General features: G+C 45.3%; 1 protein-coding gene across 1 annotated transcript in view; it reads left to right on the top strand.

The window, feature by feature from the left end:
* PTGIS (prostaglandin I2 synthase) overlaps positions 1 to 9128 on the top strand; it is a 39581-nt gene extending 30453 nt beyond the window's left edge. Inside the window, exons 9-10 of the mRNA XM_036322935.1 lie at positions 257 to 408; positions 8427 to 9128. Of these exons, the coding sequence (XP_036178828.1) occupies positions 257 to 408; positions 8427 to 8571 (297 nt within the window). The 3' untranslated portion in view covers positions 8572 to 9128. The remainder of the gene's footprint in view (positions 1 to 256; positions 409 to 8426) is intronic.
* Positions 9129 to 23167: the final 14039 nt, after the last annotated feature.

The following is a 23167-nucleotide window of genomic DNA, read 5'->3' as shown; positions in this document are numbered from 1 at the left end:
CCAATCAATGATTCTCTCTCATCATTGATGTTTCTATCTCTCTCTCTCCCTCTCCCGTTCTCTCTGAAATCAATAAAAATATATAAATCAATAAATAGCTGCCATAATTTTTTAACCAATCTTCCATTAATTGCCCCTTATGTTGTTTCCAGTTATTTCCTCTTATAAACAAGCCTGCGGTGAACATGCTCGTAGCTTGTTTTCATGCATGCATGTATGGGGGTGGAGTCAGAAATGGACCTTCTTCCTGTCGCAGGTTTTTAAGTACAACCGATTCCTGAACGCTGATGGATCAGAGAAGAAGGACTTTTACAAGGATGGGAAGCGACTGAAGAATTACAGCATGCCCTGGGGTGCTGGGCACAATCAGTGCCTGGGGAGGGGTTACGCCATCAGCAGCATGAAACAGTGAGTTTGGGGACGGGGACGGGGGGGGGGGGGGGGGGCTGGGCAAGGGGAGGCTCCTGCTCTATCTGGTTGGCACACACCCTCCTCTCCGGAGACCGAGAAGCTAAGCCAGGAGAAGGGTTTAAGGAAGAGGCTTCAAACAACATCCAGGAGCCATGTCTTGCCCACAAATCTTATTTGTGTTTTTAGAATATGTGCTAACTTTTAAGAATCAGAAGAGCTCACGTAAAAAGCCAGCTTTCTGATTTCTTTTGAAATAATCAGATCTGGCAACAGGTCCTTCCCCCTGAGCCTATGCCCAGATACCAAACACCCAGAATACCAGACACTGGACATCTTGTGCAGCTGACCGTGGCCGTCTGTCTGCAGCCGCTGTGCTGCTCAGAACCTCGGCGGAACTGGCCAAGGGTCACCCTGCCCTTTGGTCATTTTAATGCCTCTTCATTCTCTTCCCTTGACCCCAAAAGCCTTGGCCCCCAGGTCACAAACAGATTGGGCCAGGCGTTAGGATATCCACCCAGTCCTTCTGTCCAGCCCCGTGGTCAGTGTAAGCTGGGTGACCTTCTGTGCTCCTATTTTTCTCAACTATAAAATTGGGATCCTGGTGTGAGAAATGGCTCACCTGGCCGAATTTCAGTGACGGACTGGGAAACAGAAGCATGGCAAAAGTGAGACTTTAAAATAACACTCTCAAGAGTGGGTGCTCATTTTACAGGATCACACGTGGGGCAGAGGACATAGCCTATTTACTTAGACCCTCCTCCGGTTCCTCACTGGCTGAGTACTGTTTCATCACCTATTTCCTAATAGCTCACCTAGGTCTTGCTGTCTCCCATTGGGTTATTTTAAAAAATGGCTGGGGCCCTCTCTAGTCGCCTCCACCTCTCTTTGTCTAGGGCAGTGGTTGGCACACTGCGGCCCCTTGAGTGTGGCTCTTCCACAAAATACCACGTGCGGGCGCACATGTACAGTGCAATTGAAACTTCGTGGCCACACTCTCGAGCCACATTCGGCTCTTTGGCCCTTTGAGTGTGGCTCTTCCACAAAATACCATGTGCGGGCGCACATGTACAGTGCAATTGAAACTTCGTGGCCACACTCGCGAGCCACATTCGGCTCTTTGGCCCCTTGAGTGTGGCTCTTCCTAAGCCTTAGGAGGACCCTAATGAAGTTAATAACAATGTACCTACCTATATAGTTTAAGTTTAAAAAATTTGGCTCTCAAAAGAAATTTCAATCGTTGTACTGTTGATATTTGGCTCTGTTGACTAATGAGTTTGCTGACCACTGGTCTAGGGGAATCTTCCTAGGACATGTGTATCAGCCACGGGTACAGCTCTCATCCTCTCTCCCCACCCCCACACCCTGTTTGCTCTCGGGAAATTCAGCCGCTGCCTGGCCACATGCTGTTTCTTTTCTATGAAGATAAATCAGAGGCATATTCTTTACACTGGTCATACTGCATCCCAGAGGTGTCAGGACAGAGGAATGAGATCTTTCTAAACACTTAACCCACTGCCTGGCTCATTGTGAGCACCTAATAAATGTTAGTTACTATTGTAATTACTAATCGCACTATTGTTACCGGGTCGGTATTATGCTAAGTGAATGGGCATTTAACACTAACCTCTCTGCCACAGTTTTATCTAGCAGTAAAATGGAGGTCATAAAACAGCTGGTTCTGTTCATGAGTGTTCCCAAAATCACTGTGCCGTGAGAAATCACGCATTAAATACCACAGGGATTGTGGGAGCAATGGGGCCAAAAACCTCACCCGTGTGACACAATGAGAAAAAGATAAGAACCTAGGGAAAATGGCAGCAGAGGTTTACACATGCTAAATGGCTAAGAAATACCCAAGTGCTACAGAAAATACGGCACTTCACTCTTTTTTTTTTTTCTTTTTCTTTTTTTTAAAATATATTTTATTGAGTTTTTACAGAGAGGAAGGGAGAGAGATAGAGAGATAGAAACATCGATGAGAGAGAAACATCGATCAGCTGCCTCCTGCACATCCCCCACTGGGGATGTGCCAACCAACGTACATGCCCTCGACCGGAATCGAACCTGGGACCCTTCAGTCCGCAGGCCGACGCTCTATCCACTGAGCCAAACCGGTTTCGGCACGGCACTTCACTCTTAAAACGACCTGAAGTTCACTGTGGAAGTGGACCATGGGTGGGATGGCAGCTGTGAGCTACTGTGAAGTGTGGAAGGAGGGGTATCTGAAATTGGACATTTGATATGAATGGTGGGGCACATAACACACACACATGTGCACGTACGCACATGCACGCACCGTGAGCTGGGGTCAAGGGAGGATAGAGTCTAGGTGTGTGTGTGTGTGTGTGTGTGTGTGTGTGTGTGTGTGTGTGTGTGTTGTGAATTCCTGCTCAGCTCAGCTCAGCTCAGCTGGGTGCAGGTTTTGCATTCTCCTTGTGTTTCTCACAGATAAAATTGCACATAAGCTAATATGAAATTTGCATTAAGCTTCACTCGTGCCCTAATATGTCAATCACATCGGAACAAAGTCAGGTGTTCAAAACAAGTGTTATAGCAGGACCTGCTGTAGCTCCTACCTTCTAAAGCTTTCGGACAGATAGAGATCATATTAGGATACTACATGTTTAGCACAGTGTCTGGCATGTAGTGCTTCAATAAATTAGCTAAGTGGTTGTTATTTTTATCTCACTTAATCATCATGACAGCCTGCTAGGTAGGTGTCAGTCTAACACTGAGGTCAAATCATTTGCCAGGTCACACACCTGGTGAGTGGAGGTACCAGGATCCAACTCCAGGTGTGGATACAGGACCCCCACCCGATATAAACTCACCCTCCAGCATCCTACAGCTTCAGAGCTGGAAGGGATACATCCCACTTTAAAAATATGTATCTTTTTATTATTTCAGAGAGGAAGGGAGAGAGACAGAGAGCTAGAAACATCAATGATGAGAGAGAATCGTTGATCGGCTGCCTCTTGCACAGAGGGATTGAGCCCACAACCCGGGCATGTGTCGGGGTTGGGAATCAAACTGTGACTTCCTGGTTCATAGGTTGACGCTCAACCACTGAGCCACACTGACCAGACTTCATACATCCCACTTTTTTGACCTTCTTTGACCAGATGGGGAAACCGAGAAACTTGACAAGGGCCCCACACCCTTAAGAGGAGAGACAAGTTCTGTATCCAGCACTTCCATCCAGAGCTTGACTTTGCTCTGTCCTTGTCTTCCCTCTTATCGTTCATTCAGTAAGATTAGAGAATCCTTGCCAGGTGCTCAGTCCACCTTGGGCACCTGGGTCTCAGTGGGGGGATGGTGGGGGGCAGAGGAGCTGAAGACCCAGTGCTGACCCTTACTGACAGGGTGGTGCTGAGTAAGATAAGGCAGATGGGCAGGAAGCAGTTGACATAAGGCAGGGCTGCCACCACATTTATGGGCACACTGATGACATCAAAAACATGGTTTGTGTACTTACTAGGACAGTTTTCCAGAAGATGGCAGTAAAGAGTACTTGTTCTTGCAAAGTTGGTTCCTTTTTTTTTTTTTAATATATTTTATTGATTTTTTACAGAGAGGAAGGGAGAGGGATAGAGAGTTAGAAACATCGATGAGAGAGAAACATCGATCAGCTGCCTCCTGCACACTCCCTACTGGGGATGTGCCCGCAACCAAGGTACATGCCCTTGACCAGAATCGAACCTGGGACCCTTGAGTCCGCAGGCCGACACTCTATCCACTGAGCCAAACCGATTAGGGCAAGTTTGTTCCTTTCGACAGTTTCCCCACAGACACAGTTAAGCGTCTTGAGGGAGGGGTGCCTGTGTGTGATCTCACAGAGGTAGCCTGTGATTTAGCAGCAGCCTTGACCAGAGCAGAAGGTGAGGACTTCCAGGTGTTTGGGAGGGAGGGTGAGCGTGTGGGGGGAGTCAGAGGAGTCGCTGTTCATACTGATCAGAGGAAGCTGGGCTATGCTGCTGAACCAAACGACCCCCCAACACCCCAATCTCAGCAGCTGTGACAACAAAGCTTAGTTCCCACTCACACAAAGTCGGCCGTGGGTTTGGGGGTCTTCTCCCCTCCATGCAGAGACTCAGCTCTTTCCATCTCAATGCGAGGCCCACACACCTCCAGACCCAAGGGAAGCTGGAGTGCAGCACCTGCTCTGAAATGCTTTGGTGTGAAGCTGACACACAGGTCACTTCTGCTCACGCCTGTCAGCCATGCTAGTGCATGGGCCTGCCTGATGTATGCCCACAGGGTGGCACACATGTAGGAGCTCCTGCTCTCTCACTCTCCTTTTCTCACTTTTCCCAAAGTCAGAGTTGGGGCAGACTCCGGAGGAGGCCGTTGCTCTCCTCCCTTATTCCTTTTTTGTTTGTTATTTTTAATTTTATTAAATTTATTGGGGTGGCATTGGTTAATAGAATGATATAGGTTTCAGGGGTACAGTTCTATGATACATCATCTGTATACTGCATTGTGTGTTCTCTCCAAGTCAGGTCATTTTCTGTCACCATGTACTTGGCCCCCTTTACCCTTTCCTACCTCCCGCCAAACTCCTTCCCTCTGGCAACCGCCCTACTGTTGTCTGTGTGAGTTTTTGTTTGTCATGTTTGTTCATTCGTTGCTTTCAGTTTTATATCTCACATAGAGGTGACATCATATGGTTCTTGACTTTCTGTATGACTCATTTCACTTAACATAATATTTTAAAGATCCATCCATGTTGTTGGAAATAGCAGTATTTTATCTTTTCTGATAGCTGAGTAGTATTCCATTGTATATACATATGTACCACATCTTCTTTATCCAATTATCTATTGAAAGACACTTCAGTTGTTGGTTGTTTTCACGTCTTGGTCACCATGAATAATGCTGCAATGAACATAGGGGTAGATATATCTTTTTTTATTTTTTAAATCTTTATTGTTGAGAGTATTACAGATGTCTCCTTCCCCTCACCCCCCATTGCCCTCCTCCACCTGGTTCCCACCCCACCTCAGGCCTTCACCACCCTATTGTCTGTGTCCATAGGTAATGCCTATCCTATATAATAAAGAGCTAATATGGTAATTAGGCCAAATAGCCAAATGATCTTCTGGACGTCCTTCCAGATGACCTTCCGGACAAAGCCAGGGGCTATGAGAGCTGGCCAAGGCTACGAGGGCCAAGCCCCTTGCACGAATTTCATGCATGGGGCCTCTGGTATATATATAAGATCTTTGGTTAATCTCTTCCCACCCCTTCATCCCCCCTTCCCTCTGAGATTCATCATTTTGTTCCATGTTTCCCTGCCTCTGATTCTATTTTATTCATCAGTTCATTTTGTTCATTATGTTTCTTGTTCGTTTATTTTGATTTTTAGATTCAATTGTTGATAGATATGTATTTATTGCCATTTTATTGTTCATATTTTTTATCTTTTTTTCTTCTTCTTCTACTTAAAGAATACCCTTCAACATTTCATGTAATATTGGTTTGGTGGTGATGGACTCCTTTAGCTTTTTCTTGTCTGTGAAGCTCTTTATCTGACCTTCAATTCTAAATGATAGCTTTGCTGGGTAGAGAAATCTTGGTTGTAGGTCCTTGCTATTCATCACTTTGAGTATTTCTTGCCACTCCTTTCTGGCCTGCAAAGTTTCTGTTGAGAAATCAGCTGACAGTCATATGGGTGCACCCTTGTAGGTAACTAACTGCTTTTCTCTTGCTGCTTTTAAGATTCTCTCTTATCTTTAAACCTTGGCATTTTAATTATGATGTGTCTGGGTGTAGGCCTCTTGGGTTCCTCTTTTTTTGTGATTCTCTGCACTTCCTGGACTTGTAGTCTATTTCTTTCACCAGGTAGGGGAAGTTTTCTGTCATTGTTTCATCAAATAAGTTTTCAATATCTTGCTTTCTCTCATCTCCTTCTGATACCATCATAATGCAAATGTTGGTACATTTGAAGTTGTCCCAGAGGCTCCTTACACTATATTCATATTTTTTTATTCTTTTTTTCCTCTCTTCTGATTGGGTGTTTTTTGCTTCCTCATATTCCAAATCGTTGATTTGATTCTTGGAATCCTCTGCTCTACTGTTGGATCCCTGTAAATTATTCTTTACTTCAGTTAGTGTATGCTTAATTTCTGACTGGTCCTTTTTCATGTCTTTGACATTCTCACTAAGATCCTTGAAAGTCTCAATAAGTCCCTTTGCGCTCTCATTAATTTTCTTGAAGCTCTCATTAAGTCCCTTGAAGTTCTCATTAAGACCCTTGTGTAACCTTATAACCATTGTTTTGAACGCTGTATCTAGTAGTTTGCTTGCTTCCATTTTTTTTCATCTGTAACATTTCTTTGTCTCTGCATTTTGGCTGCTTCCCTGGGTTTGTTTCTGTGTATTAGGTAGAGCTGTTATGTCTCCTGGAATTGGTAGAGTGTCCTGAAGGCCCAGTGGCCCAGTCTCCTCAGTCACCTGAGCTGGGCACTCTAAGTGTGCCTCTGTGTGGGCTGTATGCACAGTCTTGTAGTTGAGCCTTGGTTGCTGTTGGTGTCACTGGGAAGAATTGACCTCCAGGCCAGTTGGCTGTGAGGACCAGCTGTGTCTACAGTGGAAGAGCTGCTTTGCAGGAGACATCCTTATGGAGCAGGACTTGCTTCAGTGGGGCTTTGGTGCTCACTGAGTCTTTCCCTTGAGTGTGTCACATGTGAAATGGTAGAGTTGTAATCTGGTATGCTCTGAAGCTATCACCAGGTGCACTGGCTCTGGGGCCTTCCAGGAGGAGCAAAGTCAGCCACTGCTTGCGGCCATCTGGCAGGAGCTACAGAGAGATCTGCAGATGGCTGCTACTTGTATTGGACTAGGAAGTGCCAGATGAGGCCCAGCTGTGAAGGAAGGCAGGCTGGTGCTAGTGCCAGGTCTTGGGCCTTTTATTGGTAGGTTTGGGGCACACTGATGCCAGATGCTACTTTTTTGAGAGATTTTAGCAAAGTCTGAAGCCTGAACCAGGACAGGCCAGGGAAAAGCTGCTACAAACAGCTTGGTGGGGGTGAAAATTGGATGGGGTCTCAGGGAATCACCAGGGCAGAGCATGATAGAAACTCAGATATGGCTGCCAGTCAGCTCTGTGTAGGGGGAGGTTCCAGCACAGGAACAATGACCCTTGTGAGCATCCCTGTCTGGGAGAAAGCTGCCCCTGAGTTTCTACCCCAATGTCACAGTCCAGTTCCCCCCCAACCCCCACCCGTATGTCTCTGGATTCCCCCAAAGCCACCACCTGAAGCTCAGAGGAAGCGAAATCCTTGTAAGTTCATGGGCAGGTCCTTTAAGAGGAACACCTGGGACTCCAACAGCCTCTGTGTCACTCAGCCATAATCCCTGCTGGTTTTATAGCCTGAAGTTATGGGGACTTCTCTTCCTAGCTCTGGAACCCTGGGCTGAGAGTCTGATGTGGGGCTGGGACCCCTTGCTTCTTATGGGAGGCCTTAGAGCAGTGGTTCTCAACCTTGGCTACACAGTAGAATCACCTGGGAATCTTTTTAAAATCCTGATTTCTGGGCCCCATTCTCCGGAAATTCTGTTTCTTTGTTATGGGGTGGGGCCACAACATTAGTAACAAAGAAACAGAATTTCCAGAGGATGAGGCCCAGAAATCAGGATTTTAAAAAGATTCCCAGGTGATTCTAATGTGCAGCCAAGGTTGAGAACCGCTGCCTTAGAGATATCCCTCCTGATTAAAAAATCACCACACGTGGGTGTCGGACCAGCCTGTTCTGAGCCTCCATCCCTCCTACCAGTCTCAATGTGCTTTCTTCTTTACTTCTCTAGTTGCAGGACTTCCATTCAGCCAGATTTCAGGTGGTTCTGAATGATGGTTGTTCCGGATTTTAGTTGTAATTTTGATGTGGTTGTGGGAGGTGGCAAGTACATTTGTTTACATACACCATCCATATATCTTTATGAATCTCTCCTGCCTTATTTTGAACAAGCCCTCCATGTTCCCTCTTCTTCACACCTTCCACGCCATCTCTCTGCAGATTCGTGTTTCTTGTGCTGGCGAACTTTGACCTGGAGCTGGTCAACCCCAACGTGGAGATCCCTGAGTTTGACCTCAGCAGGTACGGCTTCGGGCTGATGCAGCCAGAACACGATGTGCCCATCCGTTACCGCATCCGGCCATGAACAGACCGGTCTCCACACGCTTGCCCCCACCCAGCCTGCACCTGGATCGCCCAACTTTCTGTGTCCACATCTGGCCTGGGTGCACAGCTTCGAACACCCAACAGTATCAGCTTCAGCATTTTACTGCTTTTTACCTGGAAGGCTGGTTGGGGGAAGAGGGAAGAAAGGAAGCTGAGAGAGGAAGGTTTAGACCAAAATGAGACTCTTTCTGCGCCTGGCTCACCTTGCTCCTCTCACCTTATGACACCCACAAAAGTTAGGGCAAACAGAGCAGAATAGGAGTCCCGACTGCTGTGCCCCAACTCCCAGAGGGGCCACTGTCCAAGCCCTTGACAATGGTGTGGTTGAGGCCTTAACCACTCAAAGCAGATGCTGGCCTTAAAAAGGCCATTTGAGACCTAGCAGTGTGTCCCTTGAAATAAGCTGGTCCCCAAATTATTCTTTTTTTTTTTTAATCTGCTAAATCTTTTTTTTTAATATATTTTATTGATTTTTTTACAGAGAGGAAGGGAGAGGGACAGAGAGTTTAGAAACATCTATGAGAGAGAAACATCAATCAGCTGCTTCCTACACACCTCCCACTGGGGATGTGCCCGCAACCAAGGCACATGCCCTTGACCGGAATCGAACCTGGGACCTTTCAGTCCGCAGGCCGATGCTCTATCCATTGAGCCAAACCGGTTAGGGCCCCAAATTATTCTTAAATTAGCTGAAGCCAAAGGAGTCCTTAGACCTGTTTCTGGTTCCCTCATCTCTCCATTCACAAGATTCTTGAGAAAGTGCAGGAGGGTTTCCGAAGCTGATGCATCCACGATTCAGATCGTGAGCACCCTCTAGACCAGCGGTCATCAACCTGTGAGTCGCGACCCCTTTGGCGGTCGAATGACCCTTTCACAGGGGTCGTCTAAGACCATCCTGCACATCAGATATTTACATTACGATTCATAACAGTAGCAACATTACAGTTATGAAGTAGCAACGAAAATAATTTTATGGTTGGGTCACAACCTGAGGAACTGTATTTAAAGGGCCAGAAGGTTGAGAACCACTGCTCTAGACATTGGGCTTGGAGCAGTGGAGCTCGCTGTTCTAGAGTGATGGGCTCCAGATGGGACAAGCCTTGTTAATGCTGAGACTGAAGTCGGGAATAAGAAAGTCACAGGCCCCACAGGACATCCTGATGGAAGGAAGCAGCCAGGCTCCTTGGACTGTGCAAAGCAAAAACAGAGGAGGCTTTGGTTTCCTTCAGTCTAGCTCAGAAACTCCAGCTGTGGACATGATGCAGTCTGCAGACCTGTTTTATATATAAATTGTTTCCATATCATCTTTGGGAGAGTTGATTCAAAATGTCCAGCTTCTCTTGAAAACTTGGAAAAACTGGGCACACTGGGCCCTTATTCCCAAGGGCAACCACTGGCCAGAGTTGAGAAGCAGCCACCTCCCTTTTCTAGGACATGTGCTCTGGGTCACCAGGGTTTCTACTTGGTGGAATTTTTTCTTTCTGCTTCTCCATTCCTTGTACCTCCTGGCCCATGAAGGCATTGGAGCTTGAGAACCCTGTTCTAACTATTAGAAGTGATCTTTTAGGAGGTGGTAGGAACCTGCTAACTGGTTCTTAGGCCAATGGTCCATCTTCCTGTGTTCACCACCCTTCCAACAAACAGATCAATGATGAAAACTTGCCTTTGCATCAGTTTGGGGATGTGGGGAAGAGGAGCTCAAAGAGAAAAAATTGCCTAGAAACCTTTAATATGATGGTGAGCATTGTTAATATTAGATTCTGTTTATTGAGAACTCTCTAAATGTCTGTGACAGGCACAATGGACATCGTATTTCTATTTCTCACATCATCTCTGCAAAGAGGGGATGGTGACACCTTTTCATAGATGAGGAAACAGGTTCAGAGGGGTGAGGTGACTGCCAGGGTCACACAGCTCATAAGCTAGTAGAATTCAGCAAACAGACTTATTGTCCCAATGGCAAATGCATTCCTTGGACTCAAGGGGATGATGGAGGTACAGTTCTGTTTGGCATCAGAGCCAGAGGCATGCATGGCCGAGATGCAGACACACACACACACACACACACACACACACACACACACACACACACACACAGAGCTAAGTTACTTTAGCTTTAGCTGAAAGAGAAGAGAGGGCCTGAGATTTCCGAATGTGTCGGGAGCTAGTCTCTTAGAGCAGCACTGGGGGGCTTGGGGGCTTCCCTGGCCCTCAGCCTCCAGGCGCCCCCAGGATTCCCAGACAGATACTGTGATTGGCAAGAGGCAGGATATCCCCAGGGAAACCCATCTTCATGCCTGGGTGACCCCTGCTGCCGCTTGCTTCTTAACTCCGCAGGAAATCAGGCCTGGCAGCCTCCTGTGGGAGGATGGAGCCGGTTTCCACGGCAACCCTCAGCTGCCTCATCCTAGTTTGGAAGGGAAGGAAGAAGGCCAGCAGAAATAGCAGGAAGATCTCTCTGTGAGGCTGCTACCCTGGTGGGGGAAAGCCCTTGTGACTCCCCTCTTCCAAATCAGGGACGCTTTGTCACTGAGACTAGATTCTCACCTATGTTTTGTTTTTGTTTTTTAAAAAAGGCCAATTTTCTTTAAAGGTGGTGCACCTCCTTGAAGCCACAATCATTAGGAAGAGACAAATCTCCCACCAGGCAGCTCCAGCTGGTACCAGAGATACTGAAGTACAGCTTAGGAGACAATGATTTAAGCCTTCCCTTGTTTTAATCTTTATTTTTATTTTTCTTTTAAAAAATATAAAGAAGAGCGAGAGATGAGTGGGTTAGCTCCTGGGTACAGATTATCTAGGAAGGTACCCAGTTGTCATTGTATTTCTTCGTTCCTTGCTTTAGAAGCAGAAAATTGCAGGACATATGTTAGAAACAGTCTTAGGTTGACCTAATGAAGTGTTTCTTAACATCATCATCATTATTTTTTGGCTATATTTTATATTGTTGTTTACCAGATATTTTCCTTGAAACAGATTCATTTTTTTTTAAAACTTATAGTTGTTTGAAAAGGTAACTTTTTTTTTTATTGCTGCCGGTAATGGACAACATATATCACTCGTTGTCAAGAATAGAAAGTGACTGTGAAAAATAAATTCGATGGAAGGAGGTCTCCATGCTGGTGTCGCTGAGGCTCAGGGCTTGAGATCTGTCACTTCTCTGTTGCAAAGTGAGACAAGCAAGTATTTGAGTGGCATTAAAGTCAGGTCAGCACCACCCGAGACTTCCTCCCTGACCATCACTGGGAGAAAAGGACAGAGAAGGGAGAAAGCGTCTCACCACGAGGGTCACCTGTGCATTACACCTGGCCCGAGTGCCTCCCAGGGTCTCCTACCATCAGTGGCCGAGCACACTGAGCTGGTGACACCCACCTGCCCATTCTTCGGTTGAGAGCTGAAGTGTCTTGCCAGATTCATTGATGTTGATGTGTATTTTTAAATAAACAGTGTTTCGTGCCTTGCTGTTTAAGTAAAGAATTCTATTTTCATATAATACTGTTGAATGGAAACATGCTGAAATATATTAAACCATCCTTGTTTGTGAAACTGCCTCTGAGTGTGATTCAGAATGAGAGGCGGCTGTATCCGGAATGGCAGAGTTATTTAGCTTCTAGTAAGGGAGCACAAAGCACCTTAGAATCAAGTCATACCTCCAGCTACCCTCCGGTGTGTATTATTATCTCCATTTGTACAGGGGAAGAAGTCGAGGGTCAGAGAGGGGAAGTGGCTTGCCCAAGATCACATGACTAATAAATAGTAGATGTGGGATTCACGTGCGGGCCTCTCTGCCTCCTGAGACCGAGCTCAGGATCTTCCCGTCACTGATCCTCCTGGTGGCACAGGACAGAGTAGCCACAGAGGACTTGGGGTGGAGGCTTACAACCCCAAAGCAAAAGAATATCTCAAAAATTCACTGGATGTTCTTTACCCGTCAGTGTATGTAGGCATTTATTTATTTTATTTTATTTTTTAAAGAAGGGCCCTAGCCGGTTTGGCTCAATGGATAGAGTGTTGGCCTGCCAATTGAAGGGTCCTGGGTTGGATTCCGGTCAAGAGCACATGCTGGGTTTGCGGGCTCAATCCCCAGTAGGGGGCATGCAGGAAGCAGCAGATCAATGACTCATCATTGATGTTTCCCCCTCTCCCTTCCTCTCTGAAATCAATAAAAAATATATATATAAATCCTAGCATTTAAAAAAAAAAAGTGAAATGAATTAGATTTGAGAAAAATAAAAAAGAGAACATTGTTTTTCTTCCAAATGTTTGGGTAAAAAATAATGTCCCGAGGTTAATGTCCCTCACATCAGTTTCCTCATCGTGAGGGGGGCCATGGAGACACATTTATTGAGATTGGATTTGGCTGTGAGTGACAGACATGTCAAGTAACAGCAACATTTTCACATTAAAACATTACCTTCAATACAGCAGACATTTCTCTGTCATGCAGACACAGGAGACTAGAGGTGGTGTGGCACCTCCACACCCACCAGACCCCTTCCTTCTGGTCCCTCCAGTATCTGTTAACCAGTGGTTTCCACCTTAGGGTCCAGTATTGCTGCTAGAGCTCTGGCCCTTCTGTTCACATTCCAGACAGCAAGAATGAGCAAGGAACAAAGAAGAGAAAATCTGCTTGCTTCCCATTGGCCAGAACTTAGTCACATGACACTTCTTGCTACACAGGAGACTGGGAAATGTAGTCTTTCCAGAGGGGCACTGTACCAGGCACTGGGAGATGAGCAGACTACTAATGGGTATGGGATTTCTTTTGGGGGATGATGAAGTGTTCTAAGACTGTGGTGAGGGTTCCACAATTCTGTGAATTTATTAAAAACCATTAACTTGTACACTTTGAATGGGTGAATTTTATAAAATTGTTATATATATATTTATATATATATTTTATTGAGTTTTTACAGAGAGGAAAGGAGAGAGATAGAGAGTTAGAAACATCGATGAGAGAGAAACATCGACCAGCTGCCTCCTGCACACTCCCCACTGGGGATGTGCCCGCAACCAAGGTACATGCCCTTGACCGGAATCGAACCTGGGGCCTTTCAGTCCGCAGGCCAATGCTCTATCCACTGAGCCAAACCGGTTTCGGCTATATATTTTTTAAAAGTAAATATTTAAGCACCTCACATGTGCTAGGAATTGTTCTAGGCAATGGAGACCCAGCAGTGACTAAAACAGGCCCCCAAAATCCATCCTCATGGAGTGATAGTCTCCTGGGGGAGACAACAATAGTCTAGGTAATAAGTATAAGTATGCCATGATGATAAATACGATAGAGAAGAATAAAGAGGGAAATGGGGTGGGGAATTACAACTCTAAGTAGGGTGAGCAGGGCAGGCCTCTCTAAGGTGATCTTTGAACAGAGACTAGAAGGAAGTAAGCGGAGCAAACCATATGGGTATGTGAGGAAAGAATATTCCAGAAAGATGGAACAACAAATGCAAAGGCCCTGAGCTAGGAAGAGCTCAGGCAGTTAGAAGGAGGCTATTGTGGCTAGGAGCCGTGGAGGGTTCTGGGTAGAGGAGAGACATGATCTGACTTGAATCCAGCAGGATCCCTCTCACTGTGTAGGTGAGAATAATGGGCTGTAGGGGGACAGGCAGGAGGTAGGGAGACAGGCAAAAAGGAGACTGCGACAGTCCAGGAAGGCCTCTGCCCTTGTAGGTTTTACTTTCAGGCAGAAGAGACAACTTATCTCAGAAGCAAGTCAACAAAAACACAATGTCAGGTACTGAGAGGGCTCTGAAGGCAAGCAAACAGCACAGTGGAATGTGGTGGTGACACGGAGATGGAGATGGTCATGGCTTTGGAGATGGTCAGGGCAGATCTCTCTCCAAAGAGGTGGCAGAGGAGCTGAGGTTTGAATGAAAAGTAGCCAACCTTGTAAAGAACTAGTACAAGAACTTTCCAGGGAAAACAAATAGCAAATGCAGAGGCCCTAAAGAGGCAAAGGGCTTGGTGTGTTTGAGAAACAATGAGGCTGCCAGGGAGGCCGGCCGAGTGAGATATGAAAAGAGCTGTGCCTGGAGCACGCTCCGCAGCCATGGCGGCAGCCTGGCCTTTAAGTGCCTCCGGAAGCCATCAGAGAGTCTAAGTAGGGAAGTCAACAACAGCTTTCCTTTAAATGGAATCAATTTAGCTTTATAAGAATCTCATTCCAGCATCCTTATTTTTCTCATTCCATGGTGGACCAGTGAACAAACACCTTTAATGCGCTGGTGTTTGGGAATCATGGCCACTTGAGACATGATCCAGAGGGGTGTGTCTGTGGGGAAGGAGGGTGATGACCAAGGTAGGAGAGAGATTGGTCCCCAGAGACAGAGTGCTATCCTCTCACCCTGGGAACCTCCCCTAGGACTTCCGTGTAGCCTGGGAGAGACAAGGCCAATGTACCCATGTTGCAAACCTGGGAAAGTGGATTCTTGCAATAAACAGAGTCTCCGTGTGCTTTTATTTCAGGTGTTCTTAATGCTGACCACTGTGGGGAAAATGCTGATTTCCTGGCCAAGAGCCAAACTCCCAACCTCCTTGCTAAAATAACTCTTCAGATATAGGCAGCCATGAGCTCAGCGGAAATAGGGCCAACCTCCAAATCAAAACCTGAGGCCGATCCAATTATAGGTGCCAGGCACCTTTTGCCAGTGATTGGGCTAATGGTGGTCATGTAACTCAGTACCAATGAGATGGTCCAGGAAGTCTGTGGGGAGCTTCAGAAATGTGGGAGAAGCTCATCCTTCCTCCCTATGTTGGAGTTATCGTGTGAGAGGGAGGCCATGGCAACTATCTTGTGATCATGAGGATAAGAAAATCTCAGAGAAATAACCAAGAATCCCGAGATCGCTGAGCTGCTCCTGTGACAGATCTGGAATCACTTGTGTCTGGATTCTGTGTTAAATGGGGTAATAAGTGCCATTACTGTTTAGACTCTAATTAGAGGCCATATACCATGGTGGTTTGCCTGGGCTCTGCCTGGTTTGAATCGCTGCTGAGTCACTTAGTACCAAGGTGAGTTGGAGCATCTCTTTGTGCCCCAGCCTTTCCACCTGTAAGATAGGGATAATGGATAATAATAACATCTCTCTCATAAGATTCTGTGAGCTTTAAATGATTTATATTGCCATTCACAAACAATGGATGAGATGGAAAATGAATATCCTAAGTTAGCCTCAAAATAGAGTTTCCCAGAGGAAAGAGAATCTGAATCAGACCATGGAGAGGCAGAAAAAGTGACACAGGATTTGGGTTTTGAAAGGTGAGTAGAAATTCCCTGCATGGGAAAAATTATGGTTGGGTCAGAGAAGGATTCTAAGCAATGGAAATAGCATGAGCAAAGAAGCTGTATCAGTTATCTATAGCTGTGTAACAAACAACCCCAAAATGTAGGGGCTTAAAATGAAATTATTTTATAATTTCTCATGGTTTTGTGGGTTAGCAGGGATTTAGCTGGATGGTTCTTCTGGTCTTACTTGGGGTGGCTCTCAGGTAGCTACAGTCAGATGTCAGGGAGGCTGACCTCAAAGATGGTGCCTTGGTAGGGGTGACTAACAGGCTGTGCTTAGCTGGGACATTGAGATGGCTGAGTTGCTCTCTCTTTCTGTGTCATTTCAGGGCTTCTCACTCTCCATGTGGCTTCCCCACATGGTCTTTCTTGCAGTGTAGCAGGAGTCACACTTGTATCGTTAAAGGTTCATCCTGGTAGCCTGGGTGAGGTTGGATTAGAAGAAGGATAAAACTGGGGGAGGGAGGTCAGAGAGGAAATAGATGAGATCAGGAAGAGATGGACAAGGGTGATGGAGAGGAGGTAGGAGAGACATCAGTCCCCAAAGACTAAAGAGCTGGATTTTAATGAAATATCATCCTAGGAGAATCAGTTAATTAGCTCTTGATCTCTGTGGCTTTGATTTCCTTCTTTTGCTGACTCGCTCCTTTTCCATCGCATCTTGGAGTTCCTAGGCTCCTCTGTGAGGAAGACATATTAGTTTACCTCTAATTGCTCTGCTGGAAGCCTGTGCCTCGTTCCATCTTCACCTGCATTTCATCATTGTTTGGCCACTAACCCTGGAAGTTAATACATTTGGCAAAGTCCAGGCCACAAAAGGGCTCAACAAACTACATGCAGATTTATCTATTTCCCTCTGTGGGGACCCTCTGTTGGCACCCCATTTCCTCCCAGGAAGAGAGCCCAAGAGACCATTTCAGGGCTTAGCACAGAATATTACATGTAGTAAAAATTCTAAAATGTTAGGTGATTGATGGGTGGAGATGGTCAAGTAAGTGGGTAGATAAAAGGGTGGGTGGAAGAGTAGGTAGGTGGGTGCATAGATAGGTGGGTAGGTGAGTGAGTGGTGGATATATGCATGAATATTTGAGATGAATGAATGATGGGTAGGTGGATGAATGAGTAGATAGACAGATGCATTTGTGTGGGAGGATGGATGAGTCTGTAAGTGGGTAGGTGATTGGATATATAGGTGGGTGGGTGGGTGGGTGGATGGGGGATGAATGGGTAGATGGGTGGGTGGAAAGACAAATGATGTATGGATGGATAGATGGATGGAGAAATAGTAGGTGGGTGAATGAATGGGTAGAAAAATGGATAGTGGTTAGAATATGTTAATAAATAAAAAGAAAGAGAAGTGAGTGGGTGAGTACATGGATCAATGGATGAGTGGGTGGGTGTGTAGTTGGATAGTTTGGAGGCTGAGTATATGGATAGATGAATGGATGGTTGGGTTTATAGGTAGGTGCTGAGCAAAAGATGGAAAGAATGGATAAATATTTAGGTTGGCCAGAAAACCAGGCTCGCCTATTTACCAGAAACCTGGGCCAGGAAACCAAGGGTTTGATAAAGACAATCAGGCTAGCATAGAACAGGCATTAAATCAGACATCTGACCACTCAAGTATCATCCAACAGTTAACAGGTTGTCCTTATATTAGAATATTCATCCCAAGGGTAAGAACACTAGAAAGAATTTTAAGTGACATCAGAAACATGCAAAGCATTTAGTACAGTGCCTGATCTATACTCACTGCTCAATCAATGTGAGCTGCAATTACTGTTTGAAAATATTGCTACTACTGTTATATTAATGTGTGCTTACTGATGTTAGGCATGGTGCTAAGCACGTCACATGCATTATCTCATTCATCCCTCCTGCAACCCTAGGAGGTAGATGCAATCATTAACACCATTTCCCCCACGATTATGATGATTATTATTGGGTGTGACAAAAGAGAGATGGGCAAAAAGACTGGAGTCCAAACTGATGGAAAAACCCCTGGGGCTGCTGGGACTTTGGGCAAGGCCACAACAAAGAGTAGTCGTCCTGAATGACATCCACTCAGAGATGTCAATGATTTCCCTTGAGCCTTTGGGTACCCCCATAACCACCCTCATAAAGCAATTATTTCCCCCCAGGGGTTCATGGAGAAGGAAGTGGGGATTAATTAGTCTTGCTTGGTGCCAAGAAACCTGAGTAGGACACTCAGTGGGATTATAAATAAGTGATGGCTGGAGTTATGGAGTCCAAGAAAAAAATCTGATTTCAAATGGACACATCCCTTGCCAGCACAAATTAGAGGGGGATTCACTTGTATTTACATGGATGAATGGTGCCAAGTTGACCTCTCTCAGCCTCAGAGAAAAGTCTCAACACTTCTCAGCAGGAAGTCCAAGGGGCCTGAGCAGAAGAAGGTTTGTGACCTGGTGCTGGTAGTTGGCTGCCCACTCCCTGGTAGACCACTGGGATGCTGTTCCCCTTGATGAGCTTTTTAGTTTTCTCATCTGTAAAATGAAATGGTTGTACTTGAACTCTTATTGCAGGACCCCTTCTCTATAGAACCTTCTGAGTTTTATTACTTTCTTTCCTCTGTTTCCTGTAAGTTGTTGTTGCTGTGTGTTTGCCTTATTTCTTATAAGCACATTATAAGGAGATGGTATACTTCTGGTTAGTAGAGAGAAAATTATATCAGTTGTGCTCTTTGGGACATAAATGACAAAATTGTAGCCCAATATGGCTTAAGTAAAAGGGGTTTTTACCAGCTCACATGCCTGGAAAATCCAGAGGGGATCACCTTCAGGTATGTCTGGATCCAAAAGCTCTAGTGACATTGTTTCAATCTCTGGGCTTTGCTTTCCACCATATTGGCTGTATTCCTAGGTAGCCTCTCCAGTTATGATGACAGAAAATTTTAAAAAATGAATACTGGTTGCTATTAAATAACTTATAATCTTGTTGTTGTTAATCCAACCCAAGGATATTTTTCCAATGACTTTTAGAGAGAATGGAAGGCAGGGGGAGAGACACAAACATCAATGTGAGAGAGACACATTGATTGGTTGCCTCTCACACATACACCGTTGGGGCCGGGATCAAGTCTGCAACCGAGGTACATGCCCTGGACTGGAATCAAATCCAGGACCCTTCAGTCCGCAGGCCAACACTCAATCCACTGAGCCAAACTGGCTAGGGCTAACTTACAGTCTTCATTTAGAAAATAAAAACTCTAAATTAGACACTGTGCAGAGCTTGAGGAACCAGAGAGAGGAAAGAGACAATCTCTGGACTTCTTTGGTTTTTGTATGCAAGGAGCACAGACTTAAATGTATACCAAGACCAGCAAGTAACATAAATGAGAAAAGTGCCCTGAAGGAGAAACATTAGGAAGAGGTAGAGACTGCAGCAAACTGCAGTTCACATCCTGCCTATAGGGGGCAGCTGTGGCTCAAGGGCAGTCACCACTCTGTAGCAGTCAATTTCCATGTCACACAGGAATGCGGTCCCAGTGTTAGTTAGTTCCTCCAATTTTTTAAGAGAAGCCAGAAATCCAGATTTTTATGTAAACTCCTCTGATAGTTAAATCTTGGCTCAAAATTAAAAAATATATATATATCATGATGACCAAACAACAGAAGTCCGCAAATAATCAGCTCATGACCTCTGCTATCTGGCATACAGGATTGCCCAGAGGACTGGAACACTGCTTACACACTAGCCATTTCCCCCTTCCTTCCTTCCTTCTCCTTCTCCCTTCCCTTCCTTCCTTCCTTCCTTCCTTCCTTCCTTCCTTCCTTCCTTCCTTCCTTCCTCCCTCCCTCCCTCCCTCCCTCCCTCCCTCCCTCTCTCTCTCTCTTTCTTTCTTTCTTTCTTCCTTTCTCTCTTTTTCTTTTAAAGATATACACAAACATCAGTTTAGCTGACTTGAGGCTGTGAACCATCTCAGCGGTCTCCTCATTGAGGACTTGGAGGCAGGGTGAGGGAAATAAGAGAGTTTTTTGCCAATTTTATTTCTATATAATTTGTCACCACCCCCACCAATAGGATCAGATATTCCTGAGGTCAGAGGTATGTCTTATAAGTTTTTTATATGCTCTCATGTAAGAGGACTTACTTATTCATTCAACAAATATTTATTGAGCAGTTACTGCATACTGGGCATTATGTTGGGCACTATAAGAACAGCGAGACAGACACTGTTGGTTGCCAACTCAACTTCAATCTTCACTTCTTTCTGGTTAAACAAACTTCTGTTTTGTAAGGGCAGTAATGAATGTAGCAGGGTGAATCCTGTTCCTTTTGATCTAGGAGTGGCCATGTGACCCATGGTAGGAAATTTGGCAGTGAGTGGAGAGATTATAAAAAAAAAGAGAAGCATGACAGGAAAATTAGTTTTGGCCACCTTGGCCATCTTGTTCTTTTTGCCTTTGAATACAATTTTACAGAGATTAATGCAAGGAGTGGTGGCAGCCATTTCGTGACTGAGATAAAGAGCCGGGGATACAATTTATTGTAAAAGACAGAGCAAAAGGTGGAAGAAATTTGGGTCCTTAATAACAGAGCTGCTAAATCAACTCTCATACCACCCTTCTCTGAAATCTTAATGTGAAATAACTAAATATCTTTATTCTTTAAGCCCCAATTAGTTAAGTATTCTGTTACTTGAGATGAGCAAGACAGACCAGCTCCTGCCCTTGGGTAACCTACAGTTTATCAGTTAAGAGCTAGCAATGAGTAAATGCTTTCTAAAAATTCCTCATAATAACTCTATAAGGCAGGGACTCTCTTTATTCCCATCCACATTTTACAGAGAGAAAAATTGAGGCCCAGGAAGATTAGATTATTTGCCCAAGGTCATTCTGCATGTAAGTAATGACATCAGAATGCTTGCTTTCTGAGCCACTAAGTCCTGAGTAAGTTTGCTCTGAATCCTTGTTAAGTAAATGAATGGACAGGTTGTAGCAATAGAGCTGTTTGCTGGAAAGTGCAAGAGCTGTTCCCATTGTCTGCACTTCCAGGTGCATCCAGATGTTCTTTCTCTGAATCTGGAGCCAGACTTTGCAGGAATCAGGCCACCCAGTGGGAAGAATCTGAATGACATCGAATATCTAGCCCTAGCCTTTACTGAGGAATCGCCCCTGTCAGAGACGTGTGGCTGTGAAATTGCCCAGCCATCCTCACCACCATCATCCCAGTCCAAGCCCTATTACCTCTAGCCTGGGCAATTGCAGAAACCTCATGCTAGGTCTTCCTGCTACCAGCTTTTGTCCCCCAACATTCCTTAATGCCCGCAGCAGCTAGAAGAATCACTTCAAGACAGAGATCAGCAGATGGGACTTTTCTGCTTAAAACATTATTCTGGCTTCCCATTGTGCTTTCTAAGCTCAGACTCATTCCTTAACCTTTTTTACAAAATCCCAATGAAGCCCTACACGGTTTGGTCCTGTCCACCCTCTAACATCCCTTCCCAAGCTCTTGTCCACCTTAGAGCTTTTGCTCTTTCTGGCTCCCTTGTCTGTATCCCCTTCCTCGGAACTTCACACAGTTGTCTTCTCCCTGCCCTGAGGTTCTCAGCTGAGATGTATCACCTCCTCGAGGCAGCCTTCCCGCCCGATTACCCTATCTAAAGTTGCTGACACTTGTCTCAGGCATGCTCTATCACAGTGGTTCTCAACCTTCCTACCCTTTAATACAGTTCCTCATGTTGTGGTGACCCCCAATTTCATTGTTACAAATTGAACATAATTAAAGCATAGTGATTAATCACAAAAACAATCTGTAATTACATATTTGTTTGCCGATGGTCTTAGGCGACCCCTGTGAAAGGGTCTTTCGACCCCCAAAGGGGTCGCGACCCACAGGTTGAGAACCACTGCTCTATCACTTCCTCCTGTTTGCTTTCTTCATGGCATTTATCAGAATCTGAATGATTGGTTTATTTGTCCCATTATTTATTAACTGTATTCCCCACCAGGATGTAAGTCCATGTGTCATAGGAACTGCCGTTTATATTTTCACTGTATCTCCAGTGTCTAGAGTAGTGCTTGGCACATAGTAGGTGTTCACTATTGGCTGAAGGAATAGCATTTCCAGAGCAGGACATACCTTTGCCTTCTGTTAAATTAAACCAGGGTTTCTTAACCTTGGCACTATTGACATTCAGGACTGGAGAATTCTTTATTGTGGAGGTCTGTGCTATCCATGTATTGGAGGAAATCTAGCCACACCCCCAGCCTCTGCCCACAAGGATGATGGAACCTTGGACAAGGGTCATGATAATGGAGGTAATGAGACGTGAACAGATTAAAAAATATATAACAATGTTATGTTCAACTCTATGGAAACAAGTCCCTTTAAATTTAGAAATGACGGGATACAGAGGGGAAGGATCTTACCCTGGGAGCCGGGGGCTTATTCACAGCTTTTCTCCTCCAGAGCAAGGGGCTCTCTATTGTCTCTCAGGGCCTAGTTACTTATCATGCAGTAAATATGTATTTGAAAGAATAAATGGGTAAGTGGTGGGGGAGGAGGATAACTATGGCATCCTTAGGGACGCCTTGCTGACCTCTCCAGGTAAATCCTTGGTTCTATATTCACTTCTGGGGATTACTTGATCGATTCTGTCTCCCCCATTGGACTGGGCGCTCAAGGGGAAGGTGTTTTTTGTTTGTTTGTTTGTTTGTTTTTTTAGTGAGTCCGCCACAGGACCTGCCACACAGGGAGCCGTCCAATATAACATGAATGAATGAATGAATGAATGAATGAATGAATGAACTATATAAACTAGCTCACACCTCACTCTCTCTTCCCCTCACCTTGCTTTATTTTTCTTCTTAGCAGTTACCGCCAACTGCCACATTGCATATTCGTTGATGTATTCATCGTCCACATTTCCCCACTAGAATCCATTCTAGAATTAGATTTTAGAATCTAGACTAGAAACTCAAGAAAGCGAGGGCTATTTAAAATTGCAGCCCCCGCCTCTATCTCTCTCCTTTGCCTTATTATTCCCTCAAACGCTTACTGCCCTCTTAAATGTTCTTTGACTTTGTTTTGGGTCTGTCTCCAGCCAGCTCCGTGAGAGCCAAGCTTTGGTGCTGGGTTCACAGCTGTGTCTCAGACGCTTATCCTAGTGTCTAGCGCACAGCGGGCACTCAGGTCACGATGTTGACAGGACTAAGGAAGGCGGGATTGCCCGGAGGCAGTGGAGACAGCCCAGGTGGAAAGGTTAGGACTGACCAAACCCACAGCCGGCCCACAACCTCACCAGCAGGCTGACTCGGGC

The sequence above is a fragment of the Myotis myotis genome, unplaced genomic scaffold (assembly GCF_014108235.1).
Source record: "Myotis myotis isolate mMyoMyo1 unplaced genomic scaffold, mMyoMyo1.p scaffold_m19_p_9, whole genome shotgun sequence".
NCBI lineage: Eukaryota > Metazoa > Chordata > Mammalia > Chiroptera > Vespertilionidae > Myotis > Myotis myotis.
This window is presented reverse-complemented; position numbering and strand designations above follow the sequence as displayed.